The sequence below is a fragment of the Aptenodytes patagonicus genome, chromosome 7 (assembly GCF_965638725.1).
Source record: "Aptenodytes patagonicus chromosome 7, bAptPat1.pri.cur, whole genome shotgun sequence".
NCBI classification, from domain to species: domain Eukaryota; kingdom Metazoa; phylum Chordata; class Aves; order Sphenisciformes; family Spheniscidae; genus Aptenodytes; species Aptenodytes patagonicus.
The window spans coordinates 57,397,673-57,411,079 of record NC_134955.1 but is presented as its reverse complement, the minus strand read 5'-3'; the positions used below and the strand labels follow the sequence as shown (position 1 = coordinate 57,411,079).

Below are 13,407 nucleotides of genomic sequence, written 5' to 3'. Positions count from 1 at the left end.
AGGAAGAGATTTTTTTATGCCGAGAGTGGTGAAACAGTGGCACAGGTTGCCCAGAGAGGTGGTGGATGCCCCATCCCTGGAAACATTCCAGGCCAGGTTGGACGGGGCTCTGAGGAACCTGATGTAGTTGAAGCTGTCCCTGCCTACGGCAGGGGGGTTGGACTAGATGACCTTTAGAGGTCCCTTCCAACCCAAACTATTCTATGATTCTATGATCATTCTTGGCTTCTCTTATTCTAACCATGTGACTGAGCTGAATCAATTTTATGACATCTTGGCAGGGAGATTCCTACAGAACCTAGTATCTAGATTGAGTATACAACTAATTCCTCATAAAAGCAAAAGATGTTAATTTTAAGAACCAGGGATCTCTATTTCACTTTATTGAACCAGAGCACTGTGAAATATTTTAAAAGTCCTAGCAGATCATTCACAAAAGATTCAGAACTTGTCTACTCTAGCCTTTATATTGCCGTTGAAACTGCATTTGTTCTCAAGAGACCATACTTTTTAAAAAATTGCGTGACGTTCCTAAATAAAGGAAATCACACTTTAAGAACACAGGCTAAAAGTCTAATAGAAATCCTTCATATAAGCTGCAGACTCCTCTCCCCACGCAGGGAACAGGCTTGGCACAGCGTCCAGGCATAGCCAGCTCTCTGCTGGGGGCAACGTTCTTGGCTGTGAAGGAAGAGCATGCCCTCTGTCACTCATGGCGAGCAGTCCTGTCCAACTGTCTCTTTTCGACAACTTTATCATCAATCTCTTTATTAACAGCTCCACTGCAGACTGAGAACGCAAGCAAGGACAATGCGCATGCCAGATTTCTGGAAGGCACACAGCATCAGACACCATACAGGGCAAGGTTTCAGTAAAGCTGAAGCAGAAGCTGTAGCACAAAACTCTTACACGTTGTTTTAAGGAGTATCATGTTTGTTATATTTACTTAGAATCAAACTTCTAATTGGGGAGACGTGGGGGAGGGGGGAAGTTATTCCTCAAGTGTCAAGGATTTCTCCCCCCTCCCTCATTTTATTTTAATGCCATTTGAAATGCCCGATCAATGAAGGGTACCTGACCTAACATTCCATTCAACTTCAATAATTTTATCTGCTTTAGGTTAGCGTATTACCCTAACTGAAGCAAACGTCACAGAAACAATCTTAGATGAACTGAAAAGTTTGAATTGATGTGTAGATTTTAAGCGTGTAAAACATTTACTTAAGTAGCCCTATTGAGGAAATTTACTTCTAAAAATACAAACATAAAATGCATTCATGAAGTAGATGTGCTAGCTCGCAAGACAGACAGACAAAAAGACATTTGCACTTGTACGCTGTCCAGTATCTGTGTGGGCCACAGTTATTATGGGGCAGTTTAAATGCATTGGCTATTTTCTTAAGTTAAATAAGTAAATGGAGTCTTCCTTACCCAACAAGTTGGAGTTTTTACCACCTTACATCAATAGCAATTTTCCTCTTTATCCTTTCCTATTACTTGCCTGGATTCCGGCTCCTATTTAAAGACAGTAATTTACTGCAAAAACCAAGCTCAATAGTATCTGCATATATCATTAAACAGGTTTTTTCCCCAACCGTTAGTATGCTGTTACATTTGATTTTTTTTAAATTTAGTTTCCTTAGAGTTTATGAGGTAAAAATTTAATAAAGTGTGTACGACATTGTCATTCTTAGTTTATTTTCAACATTCCACTAGAATACAGAGGTCATAAAAATACTGAGGTCATTAAAAAAAACAGACATGCTGAACAGGAACTGTGATCTGGTCAATTCATTAAGTGTGGGAAGAATAAAAAAAAAGTTACCTAAAGATAGCATTCCAGAATTTAGTCAGAACAATACAAGTATGCCTAAACTTTATTAAAAAACCATTAGAGTTTAAATATCCAAAAGCAGATGGGACATCCAGCAGTGGCTCATTGTATTAACTTTTTCATAATAAAACATGCCCTCCGAAGTTTGATATCAAAATTTGCATTCTTTTGGTGATGATAGCAGCAGATGTTTGATGTTTGTAGATATCTCAAATTATTAGTTTGAACTTTGTAGACGTAACAAACTGCATCTGCCTCTATCAACAAATCCAAGATGCTTTGTTTCTATTGAACAGATCCTTAATTCTACTAAGATTATTAAAGTAAACTAAAAATGGTTTATTACTGACGTTTTTCCAATACGAACATTGAATCTAAAAAAAGTGAACCTACCAAGTACTCAGCTAACGTGTATACAGACATTCGTGAGTGTACTATCAAGACTTGCACATTTTTAAGTGACAAAAGTTTTGTTAAGTATTGTTCAGCAACAATGATGCCGAAGAGAGATTAAGCACAGCAAAGCTACCTGACTAGTGTGTTTATAAAGTTACATAAAGGATGCCAGGATCACTTCAACATGCAAAATGCCTTTTGTACAAATGCACACAGCTTCCTAAAAAAAAAAAATGTATTACGAGAAAATAAACGTACTCTGCTTCCTCAGTAACTACCACAGTAGTTTTTCTTGCATTTAAGTATAGATTCTGGCTCAGTAATATCTAGCGTGTTCTTGCTATACTGAATTATTTTTGGTTATTCTAGAAGCTGAAGAACTCAGTTTTAACTTTTATTGTTGATTAAAATTGGTTTTCTCATTAAGGTAGATTTACTATCAATTGATACTCATTACTACTCAGTTACTATATACTTGTAGCTACAAGTTTAAAGATTTTGCAGTTTAAAAAAAAAAAAAAGAAATGCACTAAGAAATGGCATGCACACATACTACCTACAGCAAGGAAGCACAACTTCAGCTAGAACTCATCAACTCAAATGTCTGATTCAAATCAGTATGTCTAAAGCCATCTGTTAGAACCATGGCTTAGTAATATTAATTATTTTGGCTACATGAGTAATTTGCAGCTTCTTGGTTGCAGATCCTTATGAGTCCGTGCACTTACTTTTGGAGGTTCATGATGGGTAACTCAAAAAAACAAGCCTATTGAAGCCTATTGCCAGTAGATTGAGAAACACTGAACAGAAATTTGTGTATCTACTAGGAGATTTTTATTGGTCGGAGAAAATAAAAGAGGAATTAAAGCCATAAATAACATCAGCTGTGATGAAAGGGAGACAGGGTGGTCAAGATATAAAGATGATGAATCTGTTCTAAACAAGACAAGCAATTGCATGCTGTGAAAAATATATACAACACAAAGGTTTATTGTTTTAGGCAGGGTAATTATAATATGAAGACCATAATCATCAGTGGTTTTAGCAGTTAAGAAATTTTAGTCAAAAGGAGGCTACTTAAAGTTACTCACATCAAGCATTTGGAGGATTGGGCTCATGCTGATACAAAGATCAATCAAGTGATGCACAGCTACTTGCAATTTTCACTTTTATTTCAGGGCAAGCTTAAACTATTTGACAAGAAGAGAAATAGTGCCATCTGCTGACATAAGAAACAGTCACTTGTGAGAAAAGCAAGTGTAAGATGCCAAAACTGTTACAGCTAATGTTTTTAAAAAATGGAGTTCAAACCTTTAAAGAAAATAGCATAGCCCCAAATTGTTTATGCACAGACTTCTTCTAGTTTTGTCAGCTTTTAAGAATTTAAAGATTTTGAGATGGACTCCTAAGCAGGAGACAAGGAACGGATGCTCTTAAAATGGTGGGGGGTTTTTTGGGCAATAAACTCTGCCCCCACCAAGCCACCGCACAATCCACAACCTTTCCCTTTAACAGACTAGAGCTCAACATCCCGCTGAGTGCTACTTCCATTTCCTATATCTAACATCATGCTTATTTAGCAAACATTCATTTATGTACTATTTCCTTTAGGCCATACTGCATTTTGTCTTAGCAGAAACTTTAAGAGCTAAGTATGAATTAAGAGAGTAAAATAAATTTTGTACATTCAGAAAAATGAGACAACTATGGGATTGTGCTGTTTTTTATTGTGTTTTCAATGGAGAAATACATCATCTGTTTACAAAATAGCTCTTGAAAAATACAAGGAGTACAGATACTATAAAACAAAGCAAACTCCAGTCATGAGACACTACGTACATCATGCGAAAGCAACAGTCTGATCTCCAGGTTATGAAAACTAGAATTAAAAAGTCACTATACAGAAAGGTTCCAAGTTTCCAGCTTGGCAAAACTTGGGTGCAGTTACATGAAACGTTTAATAAAATGAAAAAGATTTTCCGAGGTGTAAACAAAATGACAAGACTAAATTTGTGCCTGGCAATTTCGATCTAAACTCCATAGCTACACAAAATACACAGACACCTTGTACACTTCAACTGTTAATATAACCTTCTTTGGGGGGTGGACGACAGCAGGCTGCACAGGGCAAGGAAAAGAGAAATATTGTATACTAGACATCTTAGACAAATGGCAAAAAAAACCCTTCAGTTACTGCACAGCCTAAGTAAAAGATAAGCTACACTCTGACTTTGGAGAATTAATTTAGAAGGATAAGGGGAAGAGTGTAAGTAATTTAATTTTAACATGAAAGATGCACGTGTAATAGGATGGAGCACAATGGGAGAGGGAGTTCATAAAACATGCTAATCAAAGTATGGGAAGTATGATTTGACATCCCACATATTTCAGACTTAAGTAATAGTAACATGAAGTTTGTTATCTACATCTGGTATTACTGTTGGCATCCCTCATGTTCCTCAAATACTGCTGTTTGCCATGAGAGATTCAGTTCTTTCAAAAGAAAAAGTTGTTACTTATCTTTGTTGATAGGACTACAAGAACAAAAAATAGGAGTAAGAGAGCTTACTAGATGTCAAGTGCTTACTAGAAATATGATTTTTAAAAATTCAATGTTGTTCAGTATGTAAAACTATTTCTGATGAGCCATCTAAAAATAAAAAGGTTAAAATTCTTAGGGAAAAATCTTTTTGCCTTCATTTAAAATTTGAAGCTTTTTAATGCATACAGGACTTTTGTGGAGTGTACAAAAATCATCTTATATTTAGTGATTCAAAGGCCATCAAGACAGGTGTTATATTTCACAGGCACGCAATATTTACTTAAACACTTTAGTCATGGGACAAAATTTTGAATTTGTGCCTACAGGCCACAAGGTCTTATGATTAGGTAAGGGGCGGGAGGGAAACCCAAATGAGGGTCTGGCTTGTTTTTATTTTGTATAAATAACTATTGTCCTATATGGTGCATACAAGCTGCAAACCCCCCCCCCCCAACATTAAACGCAAAAGCTTTTCCCAAGAAATAAAAGGATCAAAAAGGGAATAAGGAGTTTGATTAGCTCAAAGGAAAGTTTATTTGCTGTTTGACTGCTGATCTGTATGCACCTTAAAACAATCCTATAAATAAAAGTAGACCACATCTTAATCATGTCCCACCAATACCAAAACTTCCCAGTTACTTCCTCAACATATGTCTTATAACCTCAAGATTTGACATTTCATTTTAAAGGCTTACTGCTGCTTGATGGCAGTTGAACTAGATATACTATACACTTTGTTTTCAATGTACAGTATATCATAGAATGTCATCCAATTTGCAGATTACTACTATTGAAGAGATTCTTCAATAAAACAAAAGTGTATCAGCTGAAGATCTAAAGTTAGTCATACTCCAATAAAAAAAGTACATAAAAGTGCATTTAAGGGATTCTTATGCCAGTTTTATCTCAATTTTGAAACAATGCATCAAACAAATTCAATCAGAATGTCAAATATGGCTACAAATAGTGTTCATGTTTTTAAAGGCAGTAATCCTTCGAAATATTTAATGCAACTGTTGCTAACACATTAATTGTACTCCTGGCTTCACATACTAACCTGGACTTCCAATCAAGTGGTGATTTTAGCCCAGAAAGGGAAGTGCACAAAATATACCTAAATCCATTTGCGATCATGTTCTAGTCTTGCACCCTCCGTTCTCCTTTTTTTTTTTAGCATTAGAAGACAACAGGTTGAGTTGGCTGATACTGTTTATGGACCCCTGAGGTTGTTTTTACCGGTTCAATCTCAATTTTATTGAATTCTTGATAACAGGAATAGGATTTGCAGGGAGAGCAGGGATATCTGAAAGGTCTGTACTGGGTGTTTTCTGAAAAGAAAAGAAGAAGTTTGGTTGTATTTTAACTTTGTAAACAGCAAAAGAAAAATATTGTAGTAATTGGCACTAACTTTCAAAAGCAAGATCTTTAGAAGAGTTTTTAAGAATATAGCAAGGATAGTTACAAATTATAAATATAGAAGCAGATATTTCCTTTGCCTACACAGTCATTATCAAGGAAAATTTGCATAAAAGTCTCTTTCATACTATGCATTTCCTTTTTCGACAACTGCAAGAAATTAGGAAGTGCTGCAGATAAAGCTAGGCTTACTAATAACTTGTATTATAATAAAACATAATATCCACATAATAAGGGTGCTTGATCGGTGACATCTACTATCTAATCTACATGTTCAGTATTTAAAAATTCCTTTGAACAATTCAGTGTTAAGCCTCAGCCCCCTACAGATGAATGAAGAAGAACTGTCCCCAGTGCAATACGTATCTTCACACATTTATATTTCAGATTGTTTAAAAGCGCTTTACAGCCAAATTTCCAACTTTTCATAATGGTTTAGATTTACATGGAAAACTTATGATGAACTCTAAAACAGTGCTATGTGACTGCGTTAAGTATTTCACCTTGAAAATAATCCAAACACTTTTTTCTCACTTAAAAGACTTAAATCCCATTCAGCAAAATTGTATCTAAAGCCAAATAAAGGAAAACACAGAAAAGAAACTCTCAAGGTTCCGTGTGATTCATTAATTTCTCATGTGCTTAACAAGCCTCTATTGGTGTTTTTTTGTTTTGTTTTTTTTAATTTTGAAGTATTTATCTTCTGCTTGAGCAGATTATTTGACATCACAATAACCCAGTTACTACGCATTACTTCCCATGGTTTATCAGAAGATGTTTTCTTATGTTATAAACATTCATAATTAATATAAGGTACATTTGATACATGGGAAAAACTGCATTAAAATGACTGCTCTTAATTGTTGTTTTATCAAAAAGAAATCAACCAAGTTAACGCTGACTGATAGGGTAGCAAAGCACAATGCAACAAGGACTCAGGACAAAATAGCTTTGACCTCCCACCTCCCCCCTGCCCCTAGTACCGCCCACTCTGGCTGGTGCTGATCTGCGGTTTAACATGTTTCTATTTTCTGCACCATGAGCAGCGTTTTAAACAAAGCCAACAAGAATACTGAAAAATGACAGAGGAGGCCCACCATCCTTTTGCAGTTTCCAGATTACTTTTGCTAAAGTAACAACTACTCAATTCGTAAAAGCTACAAAGCTTTATATAATCATCCCTCCACAACAGGTGAAATAAACTTGGCGTACTAAATACTCTGAAAATTTCCCTGAAGCAGTTTAAAGTACCCATGTAACATCTAGAGGTTTTGCCAAACAATTTTGGTACTTTTATTCAGTACTGCTCATATAGTTCAAAAAGTCCGATAACAAATACCATTAATACTATTGCAACATATCTCCATTTTCAACCAATACATTTACTACACGTCTTGTAATAAGTAAAGTGTGCATAAAATGCTTTGTGATAGTGAAACTTTAATCAGTAGAGCACTAAGAGAAGCTTAAAAAAGCTAGTAAAGACAAAGATGTGTTCTATAAAAGTTGTTACAATTTTAGGAACAAAAAATTTAAGTGAATGCTACAGAATTCTTAACTTAGTGTCTATTGTTCCAATGCTCCTTACATTTATAAGACCCGCAGTGAAGCAACACAGCTGGCTAATGAATAAGGTCACAACTTCTCTCTCTCTCATACCAAATATCAGAATCTGAAGTTACATTTCAGACATTCTCAACCTCTATGAGGGTATCTTTGAGCAGCAGCTACTTAAAGCATTTGTTTCCTTGTTAGAAAGGATTATTCTGTGATGTGCAAAGCACAAAGGAATAAACTGAGCCCCTTACTTTGAAGGCACAATTCAGAAGAGCGAATCCAGCTTCGGTCAGTTTGTATGGCAAGCCATACATGTTTAGCTACAATGCACATTCAATAACATCAATGACCATCTAAAACACAAAAATTGTGACAGTAACAACAAGCAGCTTTCCATACAATGGATTTATATTTAAAATTACACATTTATTTTTAACATCTGGACTCATTTTAATTTCAATGTTTTCACCACAGATTAGCACGCACACACGCAGAGAGGCGTTGTTTTTAAAAACAGTACCTGAGGAGCTTGCAGAGTTGTCTGAAGAGTTTCTGTTTGAGAATTAACATTCACTTCTGTCTCAAGTTGCTCCTAAAAAACCAAAAGCATCAACACAGTTACACCACTTCCGATTATAAAAGCTATTTATACAGAACTCCATTGCCTTAAGTTGTGCATATACAGCGAAAGAAAAAAGGCAAGTATCAGTACTTGCTGCATTGATACCCATCCTTTTATAATACAGAAATCACCACACTAGAGAATGTTTTGCTGATCAGGAATTTGACAGCCACACAAGCTATATCACTTCTCAGTCGTCACTTGTTTCACCACTTAACGCCTTTTATACAGAATCCTATAGGAAGCCATTACATGTCATTCAACTCATTAAAGACAAAAAGTGTAGTATCAAGGAAGACCATGTGAAAAGCTACTGAATTTGTTGCAAATTCAACTGCTTTTCCTCTCCTTTCACCATTCTGCCAGAAAAGTTTTCCTGCTACTTTAATGGGTTGAATCAGCTTTCTGGATGAACAGATGAATATCAGAGCCAGTTTTTCAGGTAAAATAGTGGGACTGCATGGCTAAAGCAGGACAGTGGCGCATTCTCATTTTAATGAAAACAGCCTGTTAGTTAAAATTGTAGCATTTAGTAAACCATACCCTAACAAAAAGGCATGCATTTCAATGGAGAAAAACCTACGTTTATGGTAATTAAAGACGTTCATTCCTCCATTTCCTTTCATGCGTATTAAGGAGGTAAGACTTAGAGAGATTGACAATAAAAGCTAACAGGATTACCTATGTCTTTTATAATGATCTGTATCCAGAGGATCTATTTTCAATGTTAGGATTAAATGCTTACATGCATTTCTGCCTTCACCTGTCTTGAGTTCAAAGAGATTTCAAGGTGACTATGTAACAAGATACAATTCCTCACTTAAGGGTGTGGAAACTATAAACTAAAGCACTTAAACATTTTAATAGATATTTTAATTTCTCGGCATATTTTCCAGAGTATTCCAAAGACAACAGAACATGCCCTATAAAGACTGTATACATCCAAGTGGAGAGCTGCTATCGTAAGGCTAAAGACAGACTGTCACTCTTTCTGTTCACCAATAAGTAGAAAAACTGTCTGCTAAATTACAAGATACTGAAGGGGCACGCTTGAATCTCTGGAAGTCCCCAAAAGGTATGCTGTAACTTCATACAATAATTTCACTATCAGAAAAGATTTATTTACCATAATTTGAAAATTTTTTAATCTAAAAAGTGAACAAGGTAGCACCTGGCTTTGGGATTCTCAGCCCAACATGCAAAAATCCCAATGGAATACACAGGACAACTGTTCTTTCACTAAGTAACATACATTGAGTTTGGGATGCAAAGCAAGGCATATAGACACATCCCTGATCTGATTTAACAAATTTAAATATCATCATCAATTTTTTCGCAATGCATAATACTGTGTGAATGACCAGCAAAGAAATCACTGTCCTATGTGACCACGGATTCAGGCTCAGCTTAGCCCGGCAGCAGGTAATGTACTGCAATTCATTAATATTGACAGGTACATTGAAAAATAACATATCATTTTGGTATCTTTACTGGAGAGTCTATACTATATCTACAAGCACTCTCAGTCATTCCTAGAGGGAAACACAGTAATTTTCACAAGGAAGAGTCCCGATTAATATATACAAAATTGTACGGTCTAGGCATAGATACCTTAGTTTCCATTTTTTCATGCTCATTCAAATCTATACAGCTAGTATCTTCACTTATTTCATCCTGCTGAAATGCAAACAAACCCAGAAACTATTAAAAAGCATAGAAACATATTTAAAAAACCCAAGAAAATAAAGTCGTAAAGTGTTTTTGAAGACAGAGTTAGTTCTAAGACTTAATAAGTTATACTCTAACAAAAAAATTGCTTTTAAGACAAGAATTTAGAATCTAAGCATTTGTGCTAACACAGTACATGTGTCACGTGATGAATATCAGCATAATAAAAAAACCCAAAATCCACTAACACCTAAGCAAGCTGAATACATAAAGCAGCAATTCAATCAGAATACTAAATATACACCCCATTTAACAAAATACTTGAAACTTGGAATATGAGAATCAGCACTCTGCAGCTGAAATGAATATTCAAAGTTTTGGACATTGCTAGGGTATGATCTCAAAATCTCAAATACCTCTTCAATTTTCATTTTCTTGGGAGACTCTTCTTTATGTGGAGAAGATGTCCTTTTCACTGCTGTGACAGGGCTAGGCATTTTTGTTGCAACATTTCCTGAAGTTCTTGGTGATGGATTTAATAGATACGCTGAGGAAGCAATTCTAGAGATGGTAGGCTTTGGTGGTGGAGAAATGGCTGGTTGTGTGGCAGTTTGAGGAATGCTTTCATTTGAAGTACCTATGGATAAATAATTTACAAATCTTCAACAAGATGAGTTGACACAACCATTTCAGTGCAATCACTGGTATTTTTGGTCTCTATTCAAAACCACTGGTATCAAGCAGGCATCAAGGAAGTGGTACAGTTAGTGGTATAAGCATCACATTTGGAACGGCAGGTGTGCATACACAGCACAGTTAAGTTTCAAGCTCATTCTGAGAGAGAATTCCTGTACCAGATACAGGGTAGCCATGGCAGTGACACCCTGCTTGGTCTAATTAACCCTGCTTAACAGCAGGGTATACTAGCCCAGACAGAGCTCTGTGCTAATATAGCTATATTATTCTTGGTACCCAAAGAAGTTTTACTGTTTCTGGACTCAGCCATATATATGCATTGCCAAAGACTGCCTTAAATCAAATTCAAGAGCAATCTGATACTCCCTTTGTCACTCAAACATGAAGCTTATCGTTTCTCAGGCTTGGAGTACACAATGGCAGATATGAAGTCATCATAGAGCATCAGATAAAGATCTGACATTCCATAAAAATGCTCCGTATGACAAAGCTCTACCTCATCGATTGCTGACCTCAAACCAGTAAGTGCACATAGGGAGATGCTCCAGGATGAGAAAAATTATGCTGAGGAAATTTTTCATTAATAACTGTCAGGTGACTGCTTTTGATTAACCAAAATACAAGAATGAACAACTTCTGATGCCTTTGTTCTTTCACTAGAAGTCAATTCTTTTTTTAATTTTTTTTTTTTTTTTTTTAAGTAGTAAGTGAAGCATACTTTTTCTTGTAGAAAATATGGTGGATAAAGTCAGCACACACAATGGGACATATTTGAAAAGATGTCAGTAAGGAGCATATGTTCCGCTTACATCTGAGTCTTTTTCACTCCTAGAATCAATTTCATGAAAGCACAAGGAGCAGGAACACGGGAGCATGGATTACAGACAGTACAGAACCACCTCTTGGGTTTAACTACAAAACGGATTAAAAATAAACACAAAAATTGCTCTTCCAGCTTTAGATAGTTTTTCCTCATTTGACCAACTGAACTACAGACCTGCATCAGGTCATCGGCAATCTATTGCTATTGTGAATCGCAAATATAAATCCCTAAGAATAAAAGAATAAACAACAACAAGGCACAAAATATTCTGCCATGATTTCCTGAGTCCTAAAGAAGTTAGCTAAATCTGTATATCAAGGAGAACATGTTACAGCCTGTGTTAAGTAAAGACCTCAAACTGGAAGAAAAACAGCTTTATAAACGTTACCAAAAAAAAAAAAATCAATAAAAACAGTATACTATGCTATTTTCCTTACCCCCTGAGCTTTCACTGGAATTTAGTTGTGGCACAGTGACTTCAGAAGCCTGTATGTTGGTCACAGATGCTGCTGTTACAGCTGGCGCAGGACTGCTTCTGCTAAAAATAGAAAAATGACCAAATGCCAAACATTAGTAAAGCTATGCTGCTATATGATCCACCTTACATCACACAATATGCATGCCCAGTAACCATAGCTGATAGTATTTTACCTACATTACAGAGCAGAACTTATAATACTATGTCACAGAAGGAAGACAGAAATGAGCATTGGCAATCTACTATCAAACTTGAGCAATGGAAGCTATTTCAAATATTTAATCTGAATCATTTCAGAGACAGTTTTTTAGACCAGTAAGAAGTTGCATTAAAAAGAGGCAAAAATTAAGGCAATGTGTGCCCAAATTAGGTGCAGGGGAAAATGTAGCAACTATTTTCCTGAAGGATGGAACAAAACCAGTGTAGAAGAACTAGAACAGAAAGTTTGTTTTCAATCTACACACACCATTATGACTATGATTTCAGTCTTCCTGAAAGCTTCCCAGGCAAAGGCCTGGGACTTCACATGACAAAAAAATTGTTTTTTCGTTTTCAAGAAATAGGGAAGCGGTATGTGTCTAAAAATCAACACAGGGCAATTTCCACTTCAAGTGTGACATCCTAGATATTGGACTTGTTTTAATAGCATGGTCAGTGGCATCAACTATTGAAAAATCATTTACCAAAGACGACTAACTAAAAGAGCACTTGTCAAAAGGAATAATTTTAGTGAACTTAAGTATTTTATTCTACACAATATCCTATAATATACATCTAATACTGCACAATTGTAGGAGATTGATGTTAACTTCTGTGTATCAAACAGGCAAACATGAGACTCTTGAAAGAAGAGAAGGTAGAATCCCATTTACTTGGACAAATTTAAGTTTAGATAGGAAAAGACTTAATACAGAAAGTTAGGATTAAGATAAACATTAATATGTACACTTTGAAAATACAATGAAAAATTATGTTCCTAAGCTTAATCTGCATAGATATCAGTAATAGCAGTAGCACTACTGATTTCCCAGACAGAAAGCCTGAACTTCTCTGCTGTCTCACATTTTGATCCAAAACTCACATGACTCTTGCTCACTCTCACACCTCAATTTCCTGCTCACTACCTCTCACAGCCTCCTACTGCACTGCCCACCTTGTTCTTCTAAGCACCTTTACCCAACTTTATAATTCCTCATCTGAAGTCCAATGCCATGCTCTCTTATCCCCCAAGTTTAGCCCTGCTCTAGTGCTCAAACTGGAAATAAGAATGTCTACAAGCTCCAATTTGGAACATTTACACCTTGATAACTGTAGTATCTCATGCATGTGGTATTTGCTACGCTTTTAACACAAGTAATTCAGGAACAGAGAGCAG

The 13,407-nt window shown here is 35.9% G+C and overlaps 1 protein-coding gene across 3 annotated transcripts in view; it reads right to left on the bottom strand.

The window, feature by feature from the left end:
* Positions 1-3,937: 3,937 nt before the first annotated feature.
* Positions 3,938-13,407, bottom strand: part of PAPOLA (poly(A) polymerase alpha) — a 48,069-nt gene continuing 38,599 nt past the window's right edge. Inside the window, exons 18-23 of one of the 3 annotated variants that reach the window (XM_076345408.1) lie at positions 11,992-12,092; positions 10,452-10,672; positions 9,979-10,044; positions 8,266-8,337; positions 7,997-8,065; positions 3,938-6,100 (exon numbers count right to left, since the gene is read on the bottom strand). In XM_076345408.1, the coding sequence (XP_076201523.1) occupies positions 6,005-6,100; positions 7,997-8,065; positions 8,266-8,337; positions 9,979-10,044; positions 10,452-10,672; positions 11,992-12,092 (625 nt within the window). In that variant the 3' untranslated portion in view covers positions 3,938-6,004. The remainder of the gene's footprint in view (positions 6,101-7,996; positions 8,066-8,265; positions 8,338-9,978; positions 10,045-10,451; positions 10,673-11,991; positions 12,093-13,407) is intronic. The other 2 variants (XM_076345406.1, XM_076345404.1) reach the window with 2 other exon arrangements.